The sequence below is a fragment of the Pongo pygmaeus genome, chromosome 22, assembly GCF_028885625.2.
Source record: "Pongo pygmaeus isolate AG05252 chromosome 22, NHGRI_mPonPyg2-v2.0_pri, whole genome shotgun sequence".
Taxonomy (NCBI): Eukaryota; Metazoa; Chordata; class Mammalia; order Primates; family Hominidae; genus Pongo; species Pongo pygmaeus.
The window spans coordinates 55848279-55871896 of record NC_072395.2 but is presented as its reverse complement, the minus strand read 5'-3'; the positions used below and the strand labels follow the sequence as shown (position 1 = coordinate 55871896).

At 48.0% G+C, this 23618-nt stretch overlaps 1 protein-coding gene across 2 annotated transcripts; it reads right to left on the bottom strand.

Annotated features, from left to right (window-relative positions):
* Nucleotides 1-3956: 3956 nt before the first annotated feature.
* On the bottom strand, nt 3957-20473 carry NDUFV3 (NADH:ubiquinone oxidoreductase subunit V3). 2 transcript variants are annotated; one of them, XM_054468412.2, is made up of 4 exons: nt 20348-20471; nt 16914-17034; nt 9065-10159; nt 3957-4757 (listed from the first exon to the last, which is right to left on the bottom strand). In XM_054468412.2, the coding sequence occupies exons 1-4, from the start codon at nt 20393-20395 to the stop codon at nt 4600-4602; spliced, it is 1422 nt and encodes a 473-aa protein (XP_054324387.1). In that variant the 5' UTR covers nt 20396-20471; the 3' UTR covers nt 3957-4599. The 2 variants fall into 2 exon arrangements, with proteins under 2 accessions (XP_054324387.1, XP_054324388.1); XM_054468413.2 differs by lacking the exon at nt 9065-10159 and having other exon boundaries at nt 20348-20473.
* Nucleotides 20474-23618: the final 3145 nt, after the last annotated feature.

Below are 23618 nucleotides of genomic sequence, written 5' to 3'. Positions count from 1 at the left end.
GCTGCAGGACAGTGAGCACTTCCCCAGGCTTTTAATACAAGTCAAGAGACTGGCAGGGGAATCTAACCTGTTAAAACACAATGCGTGTGCTGGAAGCAGAGTGAGAAAAGCTGCCCCATCACCCGCCACTCTTCAGTTACCTGCCAGCTGCCAGCAAACATCAGGGCAAGAATCTGTAATTAGCAAGGGCTGGATCGGATTTACACACTATCTCCTCCAGTCCAAAGGCATTTGTCCCAGGTGGAAGAGAGCAAACATTTAGAAAGATGTCAAGGTCTAGGTGACAGGAAAAATGTCAAAGGAGGTAAAATAATTCTTTAACTTGCATGTACTAAACCGGTTTAAAAATCTAACAGGAGGCCGAGCACAGTGGCTCATGCCTGCAATCCCAGCACTTTGGGAGGCCAAGGCAGGTGGATCACCTGAGGTCAGGAGTTCGAGACCAGCCTGGCCAACATGGTGAAAACCTGTTTCTACTAAAAACACAAAAAATTAGCTGGGTATGGTGGCACACGACTGTAGTCCCAGCTATTCGGGAGGCTGAGGCAGGAGAATCGCTTGAACCCGGGAGGGGGAGGCTGCAGTGAGCCAAGTTCGTACCATTGCACTCCAGCCTGGGCAACAAGAGCAAACCTCTGTCTCAAAAAACAAACAAACAAACAAAAAATCTAACAGGAAAGGGCCGGGCGCAGTGGCTCACGCCTGTAATCCCAGCACTTTGGGAGGCTGAGGCGGGTGGATCACCTGAGGTCAGGAGTTGGAGACCAGCCTGACCAACATGGCAAAACCCCGTCTATACTAAAAATACAAAAATTAGCCAGGCGTGGTGGCGGGGACCTGTAATCCCAGATACTCAGTAGACTGAGGCAGGAGAATTGCTTGAACCCAGGAGGCGGAGGTTGCAGTGAGCCGAGATTGCGGCATTGCACTCCAGCCTGGGCAACAAGAGCAAAACTCTGTCTCAAAAAACCAAAAAACAAACAAAAAATGTAACAGGAATGAAAGCAGCAGTAATGCTCATTTTCTGTGATTTATCACATCCGTTTTTGGAAATCCACCTTAAGGAAAAAATTCCACACACAGAATAAGTCCCATCCACACTGCTATTTCCGACAGCACTTTTCTTTTTTTTTTTTGAGACGGAGTCTTGCCCTGTCACCCAGGCTGGAGTGCCGTGGCGCAATCTTGGCTCACTGCAAGCTCCGCTTCCCGGGTTCACACCATTCTCCTGCCTCAGCCTCCTGAGCAGCTGGGACTACAGGCGCCCGCCACCACGCCCGGCTAATTTTTTGTATTTTTAGTGGAGATGGGGTTTCACCGTGTTAGCCAGGATGGTCTCGATCTCCTGACCTCGTGATCCGCCCACCTCAGCCTCCCAAAGTGTTGGGATTACAGGCGTGAGCCACCGCGCCCAGCCTCCAACAGAACATGGAAAATCACATAGACTCAAACAATGGCCCCGTGGGTGGCCACTGTATTGCCACCAGATGGACTATCAAGAAGTCATCTGCAATGATAGCTACAAAATGCAGAACTGTGCTTGGTGCTGGCTATTGGGTTTTAAGCCCTTCGAATGAGTGGAGGAGAGTAAACCAAAATCCCAGAAAGACTAGCCCAACAGGACTAGTTCTAAGGGAAGAACTTTATTTATTTATTTTTTTGAGACGGAGTTTTGCTCGTTGCCCAGGCTGGAGTGCAATGGTGCAATCTCTGCTCACACAACCTCCGCCTCCTGGGTTCAAGTGATTTTCCTGCCTCAGCCTCTTGAGTAGCTGGGATTACAGGCGTGCGCCAACACGCCTGGCTAATTTTCCATTTTTAGTAGAGAGGGAGTTTCATCAGGTTAGTCAGGCTGGTCTCAAACTCCCGACCTCAGGTGATCCATCCGCCTCAGCCTTCCAAAGTGCAGGGATTACAGGCATGAGCCACCATGCCCAGCCAGGGAAGAACTTTATGTAAGTCTCATGCTTTATCTTAAAAATATATGCAAATCAAAGTATATTCATGTTCATTTTAATATTAAGGGAATTTCCATTTCCAAAGCATCACCGCCCATCACAGTAGTTCCACAGATCCCAGCTTGAGAACTATTAAATGAAAAACCAAAAAATGCAAATAGCAGGATAGAAAAGTTGTATGTACATTAAAATGGTTACACCTACCACCACCACTGGGGAATCCTGTAAGATGTTAATATGGCTGGGCATGGGGGCTCACGCCAGCAATCCCAGCACTTACGGGGGCCGAGGCAGGCAGATCTCTTGAACCCCGTCTCTACAAAAAATACAAAAATTAGGCGGGCATGGTGGCCAGTGCCTGCAGTCCCAGCTACAAAATGGGCTGAGATGGGAGGATTGCTTGGGCCGGGGAGGACAAGGCTGCAGTGAGCTGATATTGCACCACTGCTCCGGGCAAGAGTGAGGCTGTCTCAGAAAAAAAAAAAAAAAAAAAGGCTGGCTTAGCATAGTGGATTTTAGGTAAGTTCACTATTTTCTTTTTGGTAATGTAGTTTTACCACTTTTATTATAAATGTGTTTAGAAGAATCTGGCTGAGTTGCTAAGTCTCCTGTGTAGTAACACAATCTGAGGCAGATGACCACAATACTAGTTTCCAATTTTGATATTTTAAAAAAATTTTTTTTTTGAGATGCAGTCTCACGCTGTCACCCAGACTGGAGTGCAATGGCATGATCTCGGCTTACTGCAAACCCTGCCTCCCGGGTTCAAGCGATTCTCCTGCCTCAGCCTCTTGAATAGCTGGGATTACAGGCGCGCACCACCACAGTCGGCTAATTTTTGTATTTTTAGTAAAGACGGGGTTTTTCATGATGTTGGCCAGGCTGGTCTCAAACTCCTGACCTCAAGTGATCCATCCGCCTTGGCTTCCCAAAGTGCTGGGATTACAGGCATAAGCCACCGTGCCCTGGCCCTCACCTACATTGGTTACTTTCTCTAAGTCAGACTGGGGGTCTGTCTCTGCAGAGTGCTGGGGGAGTGTGCTTCATGTGATGCACAGGAGCCCCCCACGCTGCCCCCAAAGGTGTGACTTAAAGTTATCACAAGGGATGGAAGGTTACTTGGCCAACCCAGAAACCCTAAATAGGTAAAATAGCTCACTGAGTGCCTGTGGCCAGCTGGGAGCAACTTTGTCCCTGTACTGCACGAAACTTCACCTCTTCCTAATCTCACCAATGAAAATGTCCGCAATATCTAACAGAGGCAAACAAAACAATTCTCTTCCTTTTCTGATGGTAAAATACTGCAATACACTTCATTTGCAATGCAGTAGTTAAAATTAGTAAAATTCCTGTTCCTTTTTTTTGATTGAGTTTCACTCCTGTTGCCCAGGCTGGAGTACAATGGCACGATCTCGCTCACTGCAAACTCCACCTCCCAGGTTCAAATGATTCTCCTGCCTCAGCTTCCTGAGTAGCTGGGATTACAGGTACCCACTAGCATGCCTGGCTAATTTTTGTATCTTTAGTAGACATGGGGTTTCACTATGTTGGCCAGGCTGGTCTCAACTCCTGACCTCAGGTGCTCCACCCACCTCGCCCTCCCAAAGCGCTGGGATTACAGGAATTATCCACTGCACCTGGCCAAAGCTCCTGTTTCTAATGTTAAAAAACCAGGGCTGTAGGATTAGAAGTCACTATTACTGGCTGGGTGCAGTGGCTCACGCCTATAATCCCAGCATTTTGGGAGGCCGAGGCAGGTAGATCATGAGGTCAGGAGTTTAAGACCAGCCTGGCCAAAATGGTGAAACCCCATCTCTACTAAAAATACAAAAAAAATTAGCCAGGCATGGTGGCGCGAGCCTGTAGTACCAGCTACTCAGGAGGCTGAGGCAGGAGAATCCCTTGAACCCAGGAGGCTGAGGTTGCAGTGAGTTGAGATTGTGCCACTGGACTCCAGCCTGGACTGACTCTCATAAAAAATAAGTCACTATTACATTATTGATACTCAGCTGATAATCAGTTTAATGCTAAATTGACTAGGCTGAGCACAGTAGAATCACACCGCTCTAAAGCACTTAAAATTCTCTAATTATATGGATTTGCCCAGTGATCCATAACCTTAGAGTTTAAGAAAAATTCCTTGCACATAGTAGATATTCCAAAATATATGCCGGATAATCAGCATTACCGTTGCTAATTCACCACTCACTGTAAAAAGTGTGAAAGTGGCCGGGCGCAGTGGCTCACGCCTGTAATCCCAGCACTTTGGGAGGCCGAGGTGGGCAGATCATCTGAGGTCAGGAGTTCGAGACCAGCCTGGCCAACATGGTGAAACCCTGTCTCTACTAAAAATACAAAAATCAGCTGGACCTGGTGGTGAGTACCTGTAGTCCCACTTACTCGGGAGGCTGAGGTGGGAGAATCACTTGAACCCGGGAGGCGGAAGTTGCAGTGAGCCGAGAATGTGCCACTGCACTCCAGCCTGGGTGACAGAGTGAGACCCTGTCTCAAAAAAAAAAAAAAAAAAGCAAAAGTGAAACCGATTATGCACACTGGGCTTTGTGACTCTTGAGTGGATTTTATTTTTGCACTCCAGGATGCAGCGAAGATGGTGGAAGGTTCATCTTCACACCAAGGGCCCTCAGTGTCGAGGTGACTCCCGGCCTGAGGAGGGCTGAGGCATCCTGAATTTTGAGAGTTCGAGGTTGAGGTCTAAGAAGGTGTACGTGGTGTAGTCATGATGCTGCAGGTTCTTGTAGGTAGTGTTGTCAAACGGCTCAGCAGGCACTGGGGCCGGCTCTGTGGAGGAAACACAATGGCCATGAGACCAGCACAAGGACAGCTCTTTATGAATGACTCGGCTCACACACAGGCGCTCACCTACCAAGCATTCTTCATCAACCCTATCTGTGAGGAACGAATTGTCTGATTAAAAAAGAAAAGCCTACGAAAGCCACAGTAAAGAAAAAGAAAGATATTACTTGGAAGTTTATTCTAAAACATACAGCCTTACCAATTTAAGAAATGGAATGGTTATTACAATGTGTTTTTTTTTTGAGATGGAGTCTCGCTCTGTTGCCTAGGCTGGAGTGCAATGGTGCGATCTCAGCCCACTGCAACCTCCACCTCCCGGGTTCAAGTGATTCTCCTGCCTCAGTCTCCCGAGTAGCTGGGATTACAGGCGTCTGCCACCACGCCTGGCTAATTTTTGTATTTTTAGTAGAGACGGGGTTTCACCATGTTGGCCAGGGTGGTTTCGATCTCCTGACCTCAAGTGATCTGCCCGCCTCGACCTCCCAAAGTGCTGGGATTACAGGTGTGAGCCACCGTGCCAGGCCATACAACGTGTCCTAACATCTTAGTTTGTATACTTCTAGGTTTCTCAAAAGTTTGAAAATGCCTAGAACAATTATGGCAGGACTTTCAGGTAACTTAGAGATGCATGATAAAATCTACCTCTATTAGAAATCTGGGCTGGGCATGGTGGCTCATGCCCATAATCCCAGCACTTTGGGAGGCCGAGGTGGGAGGAATGCTTGAGCTCAGGAGTTCTAGATCATTCTGGGCAAAACAGTGAGTCTCTGTCTCTACAAATAATAAAAAATTAGGGGCCAGGAGCAGTGGCTCACGCCTGTAATCCCAGCACTTTGAGAGGCTGAGGTGGGCAGATTGCTTGAGGCCAGGAGTTTGAGAGCAGCCTGGCCAAGAAGGTGAAACCCCGTCTCCACTAAAGTTACAAAAGTTAGCAGGTGTGGTGGCATACTCCTGTAATCCCAGCTATGTCGGGAGGCTGAGGCACAAGAATTGCTTGAACCCAGGAGGCAGAGATTGCAATGACCTGAGATTGCATCACTGCACTCCAGCCTGATGACAAAGTGAGACTCTGTCTCAAAAAAAAAAAAAAAAAAAAAATTAGCAGGGCATAGTGGCACACCTGTAAGTCTCCAGCTACTCAGGAGGCTGAAGTGGGAGGATTGCTTGAGACTGGGAGGTGGAGGTTGCAGTGAGCTGAGATCACATCACTGCACTCCAGCCTGTGGGACAGAGCAAGACTGTCAAAAAAAAATTTTTTTTTTTGAAAAGCTTAAACTAAAGGAGCCTTCTGAATCTCTGATACAAGAAAATTAGATAAATTCTAATAACAACAACACAGCATTTAAACATTTGGTAATTCTAAACTACAAGTAGGGGTTGAGGCAAAAGAAGTACTGGTCTCCTGCAGTAGGACACACAATATAACATAACGGCAAAATCAAAACCAGCACGGGAACACAGGCTGATGTTTGGGTTAAGATTTGTACTGACTCAATTTCTGGAAATCAGGTTATTAGGTCTGTCTTAACTTCCATTCATGCTCCACAAAAAAATAACCTAAATACATTTATTTTCTCACTATTTCAATTAATATCAAAGGCTCTGTTTTTCATTTTTAAGTTATGTTAAGCAAAAATGATGTCTTATTTAAAGAGCTGGCATCATTCCAATCTCCACAAGCTGAGTATCTTCGGTGTGGTGTAGGGACACCTTCAAAGCAGAACATATTTTAGTTACTATAGGGAGGGTGATAACTGACCAAGACGTGGGTTACAAAACTCTTTATCTAAAACCACTCTACCTGGAAGGCCAGTACTGGGGCACGGACTACCTAGTGAGACCGTGGCCCCACACAGACACGGCTCTGCAAGGTGGGCTGTGCGCATGCGCACAGCAGATATTTAAGAAACAACACATCCGTGAAATATTAGAACTTTCTCTTCAGAAAGGTTTGCAATCTGAAAACTCCCAACTCTGTTTTTATCCTGCGAGTTGTGTTATTCCTGCGAGTTGTGTAATCCTGCTCCATTTTAGAGCAGGAGGAGTGAAAGCAGCAGCATCAGGAAATGCAGTTCCTGAAGCCTGGGAAGTCTGGCAAGCACCGGCACTTGGCGTACTGATCAAAGAGCAGACGGAGAGGGGGGAAACACATAGATCCCGTCGCATAACGAACCAAGAACAAGAAGGCATCATGTAAGGCACATAAGGCAAGGGGCGGCGGCACAGAGGATGGAGAGCAGACACAGGACAGAGCCGCGCTTGTTAGGGATCATGCATTTTAGAGAAGTCTTCAAGAAGAGCCATGGATTCTAAAACGGAAGCTTGCCTTTTCGTGTTTGCCACGACCCACCTAAAGCACATTGCATCTTATCAAGTTTAGTGCTCAAGAAAATGGTAACATAGCTGGGCGCAGTGACTCACGCCTGAAATCCCAGCACTTTGGGAGGCAGAGGCAGGTGGATCACCTGAGGTCAGGAGTTCGAGACCAGCCTGACCAACATGGCAAAACCCTGTCTCTACTAAAAATACAATAATTAGCCAGGCGTGGTGGCAGGCACCTGTAGTGGCACCTACTCAGGAGGCTGAGGCAGGAGAATCATTTGTACCTGGGAGGTGGAGCTGGCAGTGAGCCGAGATCGTGCCACTGTACTGCAGCCTGGGTGACAGAGTGAGACTCCATCTCCAAAAAAAAAAAAAAAAAAAAAAAGGTAACATAATAGGAATAAATACTGTTGGCCTTTAAAAGCCTTCATACGCTAGGCACGGTGGCTCATGCCTGTAATCCCAGCACTTTGGGAGGCCGAGGCAGGTGGATCACCTAAGGTCAGGAGTTCGAGACCAGCCTGGCCAACATGGTAAAACCCTGTCTCTACTAAAAATACAAAAATTAGCCGGGGATGGTGCCACATGCCTGTAATCCCAGCTACTCTGGAGGCTGAGGCTGGAGAATCACTTGAACCCAGGAGGTGGAGGTTACAGTGAGCCAAGATTGCGCCATTGTACTCCAGCCTGGGCAACAAGAGCAAAACCCATGTCAAAAAAAAAAAAAGCCAAAAAAAAAAACCCTTCATAAAATTTCTTCTAGAAGAGTAAAGCAGCCCATATGTGTTTTCAGTTAACCGGAGAAGGAAATGCTGTCCAGGGGAAAGGATGCGTATGCAGCGGCTGCCCTGTACAACACTTACTGCTTTAATTCCTGAAGTGTGAATCTGCCCTGTGCACAGGATGCTAAAAGTAATCACCTAGTTTACCCAAAGACTCTCACGCCAAGTGACTAGCTACTGCTCTTCACCTATGCAAGTTAAACCGGAGGCTCCCCTTTTCACTTAGTGAGATGCCCCACAAGGTCATCAATGAACACTTGGACACCTTCAAAAGTCAGTGGTGACAATGTGAAGCTGCCAGTTTTCAAAAATTATACTGGTTAAGAAACAGTCAAGAGTGCCAAGGACATACTCTTTAAGATGAAGGTTGGGGGCCGGGCGCGGTGGCTCAGGCCTGTAATCCCAGCACTTTGGGAGGCCGAGGCAGGCTGATCATAAGGTCAGGAGATTGAGACCGTCCTGGCCAACATGGTGAAACCCCGTCTCTACTAAAAATACAAAAATTAGCTGGGCATGGTGGTGGACACCTGTAATCCCAGCTACTCAGGAGGCTGAGGCAGGAGAATGGCTTGAACCTGGGAGGCAGAGGTTGCAGTGAGCCAAGATCGTACTATTGCACTCCAGCCTGGTGACGGAGCAAGATTCTGTCTCAAAAAAAAAAAAAAAAAAAAAAGATGAAGGTTAAGCAGGGTGCGGTTGCTCACGCCTGTAATCCCAGCACTTTGGGAGGCCGAGGCAGGTGGATTGCCTGAGATCAGGAGTTCGAGACCAGCCTGGCCAACATGGTGAAACCCCGTCTCTACTAAAAATACAAAAAAATTAGCCAGGTGTGGTGGCCTGCGCCTGTAATCTCAGCTACTTGGGAGGCTGAGGCAGGGGAATTGCTTGAGATGGAAGTTGTAGTGAGCAGAGATCATGCCACTGCACTCTAGCCTGGGCAACAGAGCAAGACTCCATCTAAAAAAAAAAAAAAGAACATTAAATATTTTAGGGATTCTGAATATAAAGATGTGGATTGTCCATAATTAAGACATACTTTTCTGCCTGGCTGAGACAGCGTTACAGGCCATATTTCTAGTACAGAATTTGATTAATTGTAACACTGCTCTACAAGCATATGTAAATTAGTTCTTTTGCCTCACTACCCTAAGGGACAGGGTGCACTTGGGAGCGCGAGTCAAGGTATACCCTGTGTGCCGCCTCGGTCGTCCCCTGGCGCAGCTGCATCTTCCACAGCCTCGCCCTCGGCCTCAAGCTTCGGCGCTGCTGTCTTTTCATGGAAACCGTGGTTATTCTCAACAGGAACTGTCTCCAAATCGCTTGGTGGTATCTGATCTTCCACGATTGCCTCTCCAGCCTTCAGGTGCCCTTCTATTCCCTGCGTCCCTGAAGTTTCCTTTCTGGGCAGGGGAGGGGCCGCCTTGCGCTGGGGCTCTGGCACGGGTTTTTCCAGATGCCCCTCTGCCGCCCCAGGAGGACTGGCTTGCAGCTGCCCCTCTGCTCTGGCCTCTTCTGCCAGAGCAGCAGGCACTCGGCTGCCCTTCGGTGGCACAGACAACCCTGATTTTGTGTGGACAGGTAAGGGTCCTTTAACTTCAAATGGCTTTTGGCTTTCTTTATCTATTTCATTTAATCTAAATGTTTTCTGCAATTGTTTTTCCTTTAAACTTTGCTTCAAAAACTCTTCATCTACTTGAGATCTGGGCATTGTGGTTTTTGGTCTCGCATCTTCCCTGCCTTCTGATGGCTTAGCAGGGGGCCCTTTCTTCTTTGGCTGGTGGGGCTTCTCTGGATCAGTGATGTCTGCATGCGGTTTCTGCAGCAAGGTTTTCTCTTTTGCTGATACTGTAACTCGGGGGGCTCTGTTTTCAAAGGAATGAGAGGCCTCTGTTTTTCGAAGCCCCCCTCTGCCTTTGCTCACCACTCGAGGAGTGACCTCTGAAACATCAGCCTCATCATCAGATTCAGAATCAGAGGAGCTGGACGAGGATGAAGACGAAGGCGACGTCACTTTCCGACCCATCTGACGAGCTTCTGAATCAGAGCCCTGTTTTCTGAATGGAGACAGAACTTTCTGTGGAAACTCTACCAAAGTCTTTCTTGACAAAAATTTTGGAACCCCTTCATCTGTGAACAGCACGCTGCCACTGGGACTGGGACTAGCTACCTTCCCGCCCTTATTCACAGCCGGCGGGTAAGAACTGGGTGAAGATAAGTTTTTAGACAATTCAGCTGCTGTCTGGGTGGCTAGGAGCTTGCCCCTCTCCTTTGGTTCCACTACATCTAGGAAATGGCATAAAGAGGAATATTATTTAACAAAACAACTTAAAACTCAGTCAAAATTACAGACATTTCATGACACATTACTTATTACTGATGGTATCTTCAATGCAATCATCCTAAGACAGGTCCCATAGAAACCCACCAAGCAACCAAATGAGGATGGAAAATGTTCAGAAAATCATCTGCCTTGGTACTGAACATGTACAAACTTTTTTCCTTGACATTACTCCCTAAACAATACAACAACTATTTACATGGCATTTATATTGTATGAGGTATTATAAGTAATCTACAGACGATTTAAAGTATACAAGAGGATGTACTTAGGTGATATGCAAATACTGCATCACTGTATATCAGCGACTTGAGCATCTGCACATTTTGGAATCCTGGTGGGAGGGGTGGCCTAGAACCAATTCCCCTCAGATACTGAGGGATGACTGTATAATAAAACCCAAAACTACCGACCTAAGACTAGCTGTGTAGGCCTATCTCACAGCCTAAGATGGGGACTTTCAGAGACTGTTTCTCTTCTCTCAGAGACCATAACAAACTATGTAAAATAAAGGTTTACAAATACTGTACTAGTAATTAGTGAAAGCAGGAGTTCGCCTTGTTGCTTCCCTATCGCCTCTCAAAATAGAACTCAAATTTCCTGAATCTCTTTTCTGCTTAGTTGAAAAGCGAGGGCATGGCCTTCAAGTTTTTAGTGATCCCCCTATCAAAAGTAAAAAGGGTTAGGGTGTGAAACATAGATTAGCAACGTTAAAATACTTCCACATCTTGTCAAAATATCACAAAACTAACTTTGGAAACAAGGCACATTCAGAAACAGAGGTGCATTTAAACATTACATTAGAGAATAAAGTTACTCAAATTTTATATGGTAATGGAAACTTCTACAGGTGTTTCACTATAAAAAGTTTTTTTTAATTTTTACTTATTTTATTTATTTATTTATCTAATTTTTCTTTTGAAATGGAGTTTCACTCTTGTTGCCCAGGCTGGAGTGCAATGGCGCAATCTCGAGTCACCGCAACCTCTGCCTCCCAGGTTCAAGCAATTCTCCTGCCTCAGCCTCCCGAGTAGCTGGGATTACAGGCATGTGCCACCACACCCAGCTAATTTTGTATTTTTAGTAGAGACAGGGTTTCTCCATGTTGGTCAGGCTGGTCTCAAACTCCCGACCTTAAGTGATCTGCCCACCTTGGCCTCCCAAAATGCTGGAATTACAGGCGTGAGCCACCGCGCCCGGCGTTTTATTTTTAAATAAACACATGAGAATCAAGAATTTTCAGAAGGAAGACAGCACAGTGATTAAAATATAAACTGCACTGCCAGAATGCCTGGGTTCAAATCCAGGCTTCTCCGCTGACACCTGTGTAGACACTGCATGACTCAGGCAGCTCAGTCCCTCCACACCTCAACTTCCTTGTCTATGACATGGGGATAACAGTAGCATCTACTCCCTGCGTTGTTGAGGACTGGGGAAGATGAGATATGGGAAAAGCGCTTAGAACAGTGCCTGGCACTGCTTGTTATAATTTGATACATAAAATTTCGTTTTCTTTTTTTTTTTTTTTTTTTTTTTGAGATGGAGTCTAGCTCAGTCACCCAGGCTGGAGTGCAGTGGTGCAAATCTCGGCTCAGTGAAACCTCCGCCTCCTGGACTCAGGTGATCTTCCTGCCTCAGCCTCCCGAGTAGCTGGTACTACAGTTGTGTGCCACCACGCCTGGGTAATTTTTTTTTTGAGATGGAGTTTCACTCTTTTGGCTCAGGCTAGAGTGCAATGGCGTGATCTTGGCTCACTGCAACCTCCACCTCCTGGGTTCAAGCAATTCTCCTGCCTCAGCCTCCCGAGTAGCTGGGGTTACAGTCATGCACCACCATGCCCGGCTAAATTTTTTTTGTATTTTTAGTAGATACAGGCTTTCACAATGTTGGTCAGGCTGGTCTCGAACTCCTGACCTCAGATGATCCACCCGCCTCAGCCTCCCAAAGTGCTGGGATTACAGGCGTGAACCACTGTGCCTGGCTGGATACGTGAAATTTCTATTTCCAGATATTCCTCACTTTTAAAACTGAAATAAGGACTTCAAATGGATAATTAACTTTGGCTTCTGGACATATGCTTCAAAAAGCTACACAGAAATTACTCAGTCAACAATTTATTACTGACTGTTGCGAAATTAGGCCTGGGTACTGGATTCAAGGAAAGCAGCAAGCTAGAGAGCCCGGCAGTTCCCCAAGGTGCACCTCCAAGAACATCCAGCCCCTGACATCTGTGCTGGCAGCCTTCCTCAGGGAGAACGCATGTGCTGGGGAAAGCTGAACACCTCTGATGAAATAAGGCACACCATGTCCCATCACCCCAGGGTCTCGTCCTGTGGCAGACACTCTGACTAGAGATGTGACTCCAAGGATGAGAGCTTTGGGTACCCTCACTTGCATACAGGAAACTTCTGTTAGAGCTTCCAAAGCCACTTCTGGCTGAGAAAGGTTTGATCTGGCAATGTGCCATGGAGGGTGAAAAGTTCCTCTGTATCTTACACTAACCAACTACCAACACTTCAGGGGAAAATATGGGCCTGCACGTGTCCATTTACAAGCATTATTTATTTTTTTTTGCACAGGGATTTTTTGTTTGTTTTGAGATAGAGTCTTGCTGCGACGCCCAAGAAGCAGTGCAATGGCACAATCTCAGCTCGTTGCAACCTCTGCCTCCTGGGTTCAAGCGATTCTCCTGCCTCAGCCTCCTGAGCGGCTGGGATTACAGGCGCCCACCACCATGCCCAGCTAATTTTTGTATTTTTAGTAGAGACGCGGGTTTCACCATATTGGCCAGGCTGTTCTCGAACTCCTGACCTCAAGTGATCGGCCCGCCTTGGCCTGCAAAAGTGCTAGGATTACAGGCGTGAGCCACCACACCCGGACTCAGTATTTTTGTCGAGACAGGGTCTCACTCTATCACCCAGGATGGAGTGCAGTGGTGCGATCATAATTCACTGCAACCTCGACCTCCTGGGCTCAAATGATCCTCTCGCCTCAGCCTCCTGAGTAACTAGGACCACAGGTGCATGCTACCATACCCAGCTACTTTTTAAAGTTTTTTCTAGAGATGGGTTTTCACTATGTTGCTCTGGCTTGTCTCAAACTGCTGAACTCAACTGATCCTCCCGCCTCAGCTTCTCAAAGTTCTGGGATGGTAGGCGTGAACCCCCATGCCCAGCCTGTACAGGAATTCTTTTAAAAATTATGAGATACATGGCCGGGTGCGGTGGCTCACGCCTGTAATCCCAGCACTTTGGGAGGCCAAGGCGGGCAGATCACGAGGTCAAGAGATGGAGACCAACCTGGCCAACATGGTGAAACCCCGTCTCTACTAAAAATAGAAAAATCTGCCGGGTATGGTGGCGGGCACCTGTAGTCCCAGCTATTTGGGAGGATGGGGCAGGAGAATGGCTTGAACCCAGGAGGCAGAGGTTGCAGTGAGCTGAGATCCTGCCACTGCACTCTAGCCTGGCGACAGAGCGAGACTTCATCGCAAAAAAAAAAAAAAAAAACAAAAAATTAGCCAGGCACGGTGGCGCATGCCTGTAATCCCAGGTACTTGGGAGGCTGAGGCAGGAGAATTGCTTGAATCAGGGAGGCAGAGGTTGTGGTGAGCCGAGATCGCGCCATTGCACTCCAGCCTGGGCGAAAAGAGCGAAACCCCGAATCAAAAAAAAAAAAAAAAAAAAATTACGAGATACAACTGTTCTGTGTATTGATGAGCTTAGTTCTGAAAACTGTCCTCCCACCTGAAAGCTCTCTGCAGTGTGCACAGTAGCTATGTGTATCCCACTGCAGCCAGTCTCAGAACCACCCAGTGAGGCTGGCATGATCATCCTGCTTAAGCACAAAGGAACTGAGGCTCAGAGGCCTGCAGGGCCCATCAAGGCCAGTGGCAGAAGCTCCATGAGAGCCCAAGGCCCACTCCCAGGTCAGTGTTCCCCTCCCCAAACCACACCCCAGATGGCCACAGAATGAAGCACTTCATTTCCACTCACATACAGATGCAGGTATCTAAAAAGGGGGCTCTTTGGCTCTGCCATGGTATTTTAAAATCCATTTAATCCAAATTCATAAGTCTATGATGTAGGATTGCAGACACAGACTAAAATTCACCAAAGGAGAGGATAATGTTAGTAATGAAATTCAACTAATTGTTCGGTAGTAAACATTTAGAGAATGTCAAAAACATGCCAGGTAGGCTGGACACAGTGGCTCACGCCTGTAATCCCAATACTATGGGAGTTTGAGGCAGGGAGATTGCTTGAGCCCAGGAATTCAAGACCAGTCTAGGTAATACAGTGGGACTTCATCTCTATGGAAAATTAAAACATTAGCCAGGGTGTGATGGTGTGCACCTGTAGTCCTGGCTACTCTAGAGGCTGAGGTGGGATCACTTGAGCTTGGAAGGTCGAGGCTGCAGTGAGTTATGACTGTGCCACTGTACTCCAGCCTGGGTGACACAGCAAGACTCTGTTTCAAAAAATAAACAACAACAACAAAACATGCCAGGGATATGCCAGGCGTGGTGGTATGTGCCTGTAGTCTCAGCTACTCAGGAGGCTGAGGTGGGAGGATTGCTTGAGCTCAGGAGTTTGAGGCTGTAGTGAGCTATGATTGTGCCACTGCACTCCAGCCTGGAAGAGAGAGCCAGAGCCCCTCTCTTACAACAAATAACATAAAAGGAAAAAGAGAAAAAAACAATGATTGAAAAACGAGGCAGGAATCATAGCACAAAACTAAATAACATTCCCGTGGAATCCAAGCCTCAAGTCCACACACTGTGAGAGGCAGTCAGGGGCTGGCACTCTCTTTGTATAAATACAAATATTTAAAAACTTACCAGTGTTCTGTGCACAGACCAAGGAGGAAGAAAACAAAAGAATCTAAATACTTTCAAACATTCAAACTGAGGAAATAGTATATTGATGAAAATAAGACCAAACTCAATTACCATTCTACAACCCCATATAATGATTAAAGATTTAGGGCCGGGCGCGGTGGCTCACGCCTGTAATCTCAGCACTCTGGGAGGCCAAGGTGGGCGGATCACAAGGTCAGGAGATCAAGACCATCCTGGCTAACATGGTGAAACCCCGGCTCTACTAAAAATGTAAAAAATTAGCCGGGCATGGTGGTGGGCGCCTGTAGTCCCAGCTACTCAGGAGGCTGAGGCAGGAGAATGGCGTGAACCCAGGAGGCGGAGGTTGTAGTGAGCCGAGATTGCGCCACTGCACTCCAGCCTGGGCAACAGACCGGGACTCCATCTCAAAAAAAAAAAAAGAATTTAGACCGGGCGCAGTGGCTCATGCCTGTAATCCCAACACTTTGGGAGGCCGAGGCGGGTGGATAATGAGGTCAGGAGATTGAGACCATCCTGGCTAACATGGTGAAACCCTGTCTCTACTAAAATACAAAAAATTAGCCAGACGTGGTGGCATGTGCCTGTAGTCCCAGCTGCTCAGGAGGCTGAGGCAGGAGAATCGCTTGAACCCAGGAGGCGGAGGTTGCAGTGAGCCGAGACCGTGCCACTGCACTCCAGCCTGGGCGACAGAGCGAGACTCCGTCTCAAAAAAAAAAAAATTAAAGATTTAGAAACAGTTTGTGCTGCATGGTTTTTGTTTGTTTGTTTTCTTTTTTTGAGACAGAGTCTCACTCTGTCGCCCAGGCTGGAGGGCAGTGGTATGATCTCAGCTCACTCCTCCTCTGGGGTACAAGCAATTCTCCTGCCTCAGCCTCCTGAATAGATGGGATTACAGGCCCGCACCCCCATGCCCAGCTAATTTTTCTATTTTAAGTAGAGACGGGCTTTGCCATGTTGGCCAGGCTGGTCTCGAACTCCTGACCTCAGGTGATCCGCCTGCCTCAGGCCTCCCAAAGTGCTGGGATTACAGACATGAGCCACCGTGCCCGGCCTGCACACATGTTCTTTCAAGAGTAAACTAGGGTCGTAACAATTAAGGCTACCTGCAATGGACCTGGACCATAATCAATCATCAATAATGAGCAGTGAGTAGAAAATAAAATTATTCCCAGAAGAGAAGCATTTAAAATACACTGTTGCATTCCTTATTCTCCTTCAGTGAGTATAAGCTGCACTGGTATTCAGGGAGGGGAAAAAAAAAAGGTACAAAAACTGGTGATGAAAGTCAAAATGACTGTGTACGGAGCTGGCAACATCACGCATCAGCAATGTGAGTCACAGTGGAAAAAACTGTGCCTGCTGTTAGCTCCGTCTCTACAGTCATAAAACAATGATGTAGTCCTGGACTGGGATTAAGCAAAGCCTGGAAAACCACAGATGGGTCTCAAAGATACTGAAACAAAACAAAACAAAACAAAACAACTCAGCATCAGAGGATGGAAAGTAAGGTGGCTTTCTGGCAACCTCACTGTGCCAGGGCCATCTAAATGCCACAGAACCTTTACCCAAGGCATCACTCACTTCAGGTTGGGGTTTGGCATTTAGAAAATCAGGAAAAACCATTTCAGGGCTAAACGCTGAGTCAAAGACTATGACATTACTGAAATGATTGGTCTAAAATCTGTTACAGATCTTGTGTCTCGTATAATTCGGACACTGCTGAAAAGGAAGAAGCATAAATTATGTAGCTAGTAAAACTCATAGTCATGCTTCAAAGGCTGACTAATCTGTTTTCTTTTTGCATTCTCTTTCCCTTATGACTACCATCAAAATCTTACTTTTTGGTGGACTTTGCTTCTTGGGATTGTGTGGCTGACCCTTTTCACTCTTCCCTGATTCCGCAGACAAAGAAACCGTAGAAGCAAGTCCTCGAAACACCTGGGCTTCCTGGAGCATAGTCTGACAAAAGAATTAATGAATATGGATATTTAGAGTAATGCCATTATAATAGCTAGTACTATATATGAATATATATATATATTTTTTTTTGAGTCAGGGGTCTCCCTCAGTCACCCAGGCTGGAGTGCAGTGGCACAATCATGGCTCACTGCAGCCTCCAACTCCTGAGTCCAAGCGATTCTCTGACATACCTAGGACTGCAGGCACGTACCACCATGCCTGGCTAATATTTTTTATTTTTTATAGAGACGAGATCTGGCTATGTTGCCCAGGTTGGTCTCAAACTCCTGGCTTCCTCAAACTCCTGGCCTCAAGTGATCCTGAAGCCCCAGCCTCCCGAAGTGCTGGGATTGGCCAGGTGCGGTGGCTCACGCCTATAATCATCCCAGCACTTTGGGAGGCTGAGGTGGGCGGATCACTTGAGGTCAGGAGTTCTGAGACCAGCCTGGCCAACCCCGTCTCTACTAGAAATACAAAAAAAAGGCCGGGCACGGTGGCTCACGCCTGTAATCCCAGTACTTTGGGAGGCCGAGGCGTGTGGATCATGAGGTCAGGAGATCGAGACTATCCTGGCTAATACGGTGAAACCCCGTCTCTACTAAAAATACAAAAAATTAGCCGGACATGGTGGCGGGTGCCTGTAGTCCCAGCTACTTGGGAGGCTGAGGCAGGAGAATGGCATGAACCCAGGAGGTGAAGCTTGCAATGAGCCAAGATCGCGCCACTGCACTCCAGCCTGGGTGACAGAGTGAGACTCTGTCTCAAAAAAAAAAAAAAATTTAGCCAGGCATGGTGGTGCACGCCTGTAGTTTCAGGTACTCCAGAGGCTGAGGCAGGAGAATTGCTTAGACTCAGGAGGTGGAGGTTGCAGTGAGCTGAGATCGTGCCACTGCACTCCAGCCTGGGCAACAGAGCGAGACTCTGTCTCAGAAAAAAAAAAAAAAAAAAAAAACCAAAGTGCTGGGATTGTATGCATGTAGGTACCGTGCGTATGAATATTACATATTACCACTACATATAAGTGCAAAACATTCACATGGTATACTTCTAATGGTTATTAGTTTTCATAATGTATGTATATTATGGACATTTTGTAAACTACAAAAAGGCTGCAAGAAAACACCCGAGTTCAAGGACAATCACTATTAATATTTGGTTTAATAAAACTCCAACCAGACGTTCTCCAGTGCATTTTTTTTTGTAGTCTCCAATTATTTATTAACCTACAAAATACTATGTTTCTTTTTTTTCCTTTTTTGGAGACAGGGTCTCACTCTGACTCCCAGGCTGGAGTGCAGTGGCTCAATCTCAGCTCACTGCAACCTCCGTCTCCTGAGTTCCAGCGATTCTCTTGCCTCAGCCTCCCGAGTAGCTGGGATTACAGGTGTGCACCACCGTGCCTGGCTAATGTTTTTGTATTTTGTTTTTTGAGACGGAGTCTCGCTCTGTCACCCAGGCTGGAGCGCAGTGGCACAATCTCGGCTCACTACAACCTCCGCCTCCCGGGTTCAAGCAATTCTCCTACCTCAGCCACCCAAGTAGCTGGGATTACAGGCATGCACCACCATGCCCGGCCGAGTTTTTGTATTTAGTAGAGACAGGGTTTCACCATGTTAATCAAGTTGGTCTCGAACTCCTAGCCTCAGGTGATCCACCCACCTCGGCTTCTCAAAGTACTGGGATTACAGGTGTGAGCTACCACACCCGGCTCTTTTTGTATTTTTAGTAGAGACGGGGTTTCACCACGTTGGCCAGGCTGGTCTCGAACACCTGACCTCAAATGATCCACCTGTCTCGGCCTCCCAAAGTGCTGGGATTACAGGCGTGAGCCACCCACCAGGCCCTATGTTTCTTTCTGTAAAATGTTTTCTTATCGTTAGAAAATAGAGTAGAAGAAATACTATCTGGCCATTAAAATGATATAGGTATATAAAAACTGCTTCAAAAGTGTCTACAATATAAATGTTATATTTTATATTATGCCAACTCACTCAGCATATACTCACTAAGGCCTATTAAGTGCTAGACAGTACAATGTTCTAGATGCTGGATACAGAACAGAGGTGCCTGTATGTGCACATATAAACATGAAAACGTTTATGTTCACGATTGTAAGCATGAGTACATGTGCTTATGTGAACATATAAAAGCTGATAAAAATCGTTAGGAACTAGATGCTTGAAGGAGTAATGGTGGACTGTCAATGAATTTCCCTATCTGTACTTTTAAATTATTCTGCAGGCTGAGGCACGAGAGTCGCTTAATCCCAGGGGGTGGAAGTTGCAGGGAGTTGAGATGGTGCCATTGCACTCCAGCCTGGGCCTGGCGACAGAGTGAGGCTCTGTCTCAAAAAAAAAAAAAAAATATATATATATATATACACACACACACGTATATATTCTGCAGGGAATAGTTACTGCTTTTGTAATAACAGCCATTTTTAAATTTATAAGACAGTGAAGTGGTCTTAGCCTTATTTTATTTATTTACTTATTCTGCCCCCCAGGCTGGAGTGCAGTGGTATGATCTCGGCTCACTGCAACCTCTGCGTCCCGGGTTCATGGGATCCTCCCACCTCAGCCTCCCGAGTACCTGGGATTACAGGAATGCCCACCACGCCAGACTAATTTTTTGTATTTTTTTAGAGACGGGGTTTCGACATGTTGGCCAGGGTGGTCTCGGACTCCTGAACTCAAACGATCCGCCTGGCTCGGCCTTCCAAAGTACTGGGATTACAGGCAAAATCCCAAAGTGCCCGCACCCGGCCTTGGCCTTAGCTTTTTATTTGCAGAAAAGAAAGCCCTTCTCCTCCTTTTCACAGGTCAGGTCACGTCAGCTGGCTTCTCAACGGCGGTCAGTTAAGTTACCAGGTTAACCAGGTCCCTGAAAGTTCCCTCATTTCCTCTCTTGGCTAAATGGAGAAGTCACTGTCCTTCAGAGAAGCCGTGCGGGAGGCCGCACAGCGGCTGACCCCAGCGGCGCGGCAGCATCACCTGGGAACGTCCACCCCTGTCTGCCGCCCAGGCATGCAGCCCTCGGGAGCGCCCGTCGGCACGGGGCACGCCAGCCTCGGCCTGGGCCTCGGGCAGCGGCGGCGGCGGACCGGCTTGGGGGAACCGCGGGACGCTCGCCGGCCACACCCGGCCTGGCCCCGTGGCCGTCAGTCCTGGGCCCAGGGAGCGGGGTCAGCGGCCCAACCAGGACAGCTAGAGGTCGCGGACAGGCCCGGGCCTGACCAGCACCGCGCCCCCTCACCCCATCCCCTACGTAGGCTCCGGGCCGCGCAGCCAGCCGAGGCTGGCTCCTCCTTTACCTTCAGCGCCCCGGCTCGTCCTTGCCGCAGCAAACACGGGGCAGCCATGGCGGTGACAGCGGACGCACCAGGCAGGGCCGCGGCAGCTGCGCGCGCACCCGCGCCTGAACACCCGCCCCTTGGACCGAGTGCGCCAATTACAGGCCAGCTGGGGGCGGAGCAGAGGCCGTGGGCCTGCGCGCGCATCCCCAGTAGGGCTAAGTGCCTCCCTTGGGGCCACGCCCCGGATCAGGACCACCAATCACAGGCAGCAGCGTGAAGGGCCCGTCTCCGGCTGGTGTGGATCCCTGTGCCCTGCGGGCGCCTGGGCGCTGTGGCGGGGGCGCGGCGGAGACCTGCGGGGGCTGCTGGGCACTGGGCACCGCTCTCAGGCGTCTGCGCTGGGCCGGCCGGAATGTCCACCCGAACGCTTCGCACTTCTTTGCCCTTGTCCTCGCAGCCTTAAATCTGCGACCTTCCCTAGGGGCACCGTCTGGTCCTACTTGATTGATAGTTCCGTGTTTTGAGAGGTTTTAAAGCTCTTCAGCTCGCGACCTCGGCGTCGGCACCACGCGCCCAGCTCCCTCACCCTCTGTTGGCAACGCGGCCACCACTGCTCACTGCCCCTCCTGCACGGCCCCTGCCAACGCTAATACCAGAGTTAGTCCGATTGGAAATGGAAGCTTTGTTTCACCTGAATGTTTATGACTTTCAGAGCAAAGAGTTCGCCCCCAACGTTAGTCGTAATTGTGGAGTCGGTGTAATTAGTTATTAGCTTCTTTCTCTGCCTCTTGAGTTCTCTGCCTTCCCCCGCGTGCCCAGAGCCCCATTCGCATTTCACCGGAGACGGACGTGCCCAGACCTTCAGCTTCCACAGGGGAAGAGGCCCTGCCACAGTCATTTAAATGGATTGTGTAGGGATTCCTGACTCACAGCTAGCGATTCATTGAGGTGGCAAGATAAACTGGCGGAATGAGGTGCCCTCAGGCCTTCATCAAAGAGGAATCAAGTAAATGCAAGGGCACCTGCCACCATCCACCCTGGGAGGCAAAGAGAATAACCTTAAATCTTAGGATAATCATGAGAAGGGAATCCTTTGTCCCTAAAGGGAGAAGGAAAAAAATGCCAAATTTTTTTTTGTTTAAAATTTTGTTTTGTTTTGTTTTGTTTTTTGAGACGGAGTCTTGCTCTGTCTCCCAGGCTGGAGTGCAGTGGCGCCATCTTGGCTCACTGCAAGCTCTGCCTCCCGGGTTCACGCCATTCTCTTGCCTCAGCCTCCCAAGTAGCTGGGACTACAGGCACCCACCACCACGCCCGGCTAATGTTTTGTAATTTTTAGTAGAGACGGGGTTTCACCGTGTTAGCCAGGATGGTCTCCATCTCCTGACCTCGTGATCCACCCGTCTCGGCCTCCCAAAGTCCTGGGATTACAGGCGTGAGCCACCCTGCCCGGCCTAAATTTTTTTTTGAGACAGAGTCTTGTTCTGTTGCCCAGGCTGGAGTACAGTGTCACAATCTAGGCTCACTGCAAGCTCCACCTCCTAGGTTCAAGCGATTCTCCTGCCTCAGCCTCCTGAGTAGCTGGGACAACAGGCATGAGCCACCACACCCAGCTAATTTTTGTATTTTTAGTAGCGACGGGGTTTCACCATGTTGGCCAGACTGGTCTGGAACTCCTGACCTCAAATGATCGCCTGCCTCTGTCTCCCAAAGTGCTGGGGTTACAGGCGTGAGCCACTACACCCGGCCAGATTTTTTTTTCTTCACCGCTAGGCTAACTCTGTTGTGTCCAGGGAAAAGGTCATGTTTGCCTTTGTGAGGTGTGCTTAATAATTCACAGGTTAATAACAAATTTGGGGATCCTGATCTGGAATTGGAAGATCCACATCACCCTCCTTCATGGACCTGGAGCTCCCCACTTCCACACCACCACCAGCGGGCACATGCAGCAGATGTTGACATCTTGCTTGAGTTGCAACACTCAAGAAGAGACAAAAAGAAAAGACCTCCTCCAGCGTGGTCACCGGCCAGGTTGGTAAAGGTGGGGTACCTATGGTTGAAGGGGCATGAACCATCTTGATTTTTTTTTTTTTTTTTTGAGACGGAATCTCACTCTGTTGCCCAGGCAAGAGTGCAGTGGCGCAGGGGCAATCTCGGCTCACTGCAACCTCCGCCTCCTGGGTTTAAGTGATTCTCTTGCCTCAGCCTCCCCAGTAGCTGGGATTACAGGCGCCGCCACCATGCCCGTCTAATTTTTGTATTTTTAGTAAAGACAGGGTTTCACCATGTTGGTCAGGCTGGTTTGTAACTCTTGACCTCAAGTGATCTGCCTGCATCGGCCTCCCAAAGTGCTGGGATTACAGCCGTGAGCCACTACGCTTAGCCGTCTTGATGGTTTTTGAAGGAAGTGATTAGGGCCTCAAGAGGTAACTAGGGCAACAATGTGTGAGGCCAGTGCCTAAGACTAGAGGGAGCAGGAAGGCTGGGAAGCCTATGCAGCCTGGTTGGGAGGTAACTGTGGCCTAAACTGTGTTTGGCCAAAGAGAAAGGACAGGGCCAAGTGCAAGAAGCAAATATAAGGTGCTGCATTAAAATCAAAAAAGCAGAGGCCAGACAAATACATTATTATATTTTCCAATCAGCTAGAAAATAGTAGACTAGATTTTTCCGACAGCAGAGGCTGTTCCTCCAGTTAACTCTCTGCCCAGAGTCTTCCTGTGGGCACCATCAACTCTGCCCGTAGCTCTAGCAAGTAGTACCCAGCATTTTAACACAAAACCTTAAAAGTGTATGTTTGTTTATATTCCTTTCTTTGTAGATCACACAAAGTTCTATCTGAACTACTAGAGGCTCCCCCTTATGTCTCCCAAAGGTCAGTTGAACTTCTTTTTTTTTTTTTTTTTGAGACGGAGTCTCGCTCTGCTGCCCAGGCTGGAGTGCAGTGGCACGATCTCGGCTCACTGCAACCTCCGCCTCCTGGGTTCAAGAGATTCTTCTGATTCAACCTCCCGAGTAGCTGGGATTACAGGCGTGTGCCACCATGCCCAGCTAATTTTTTTGTATTTTTACTAGAGACGGGGTTTCATCATGTTGGTCAAGCTGGTCTCAAACTCTTGACCTTGTGATCCCCCACCTCGGCCTCCTAAAGTGCTGGGATTTACAGTCATGAGCCACTGTGCCTGGCCAAACTTCTTTTTAGGATAACTGGATTACAAGAGGATCACTTGGATCCATACTCTGAACATTTAACTCCAAGGTGTTTGGGCCAAAGAGGAAAATAAAAATACTCAAT

Bases quoted from the DNA above. Each gene is read 5' to 3' on its own strand.
- NDUFV3 (XM_054468412.2), bottom strand. From the start codon at position 20,395: ATGGCTGCCCCGTGTTTGCTGCGGCAAGGACGAGCCGGGGCGCTGAAG. The intron at 10,160-16,913 runs GTAAGATTTTGA...GCCATTTCCTAG, and splicing joins GAAGCAAAGTCCACCAAAAA to ATGTAGTGGAACCAAAGGAG. The intron at 4,758-9,064 runs GTATACCTTGAC...TTTCCTCCACAG, and splicing joins CGACCGAGGCGGCACACAGG to AGCCGGCCCCAGTGCCTGCT.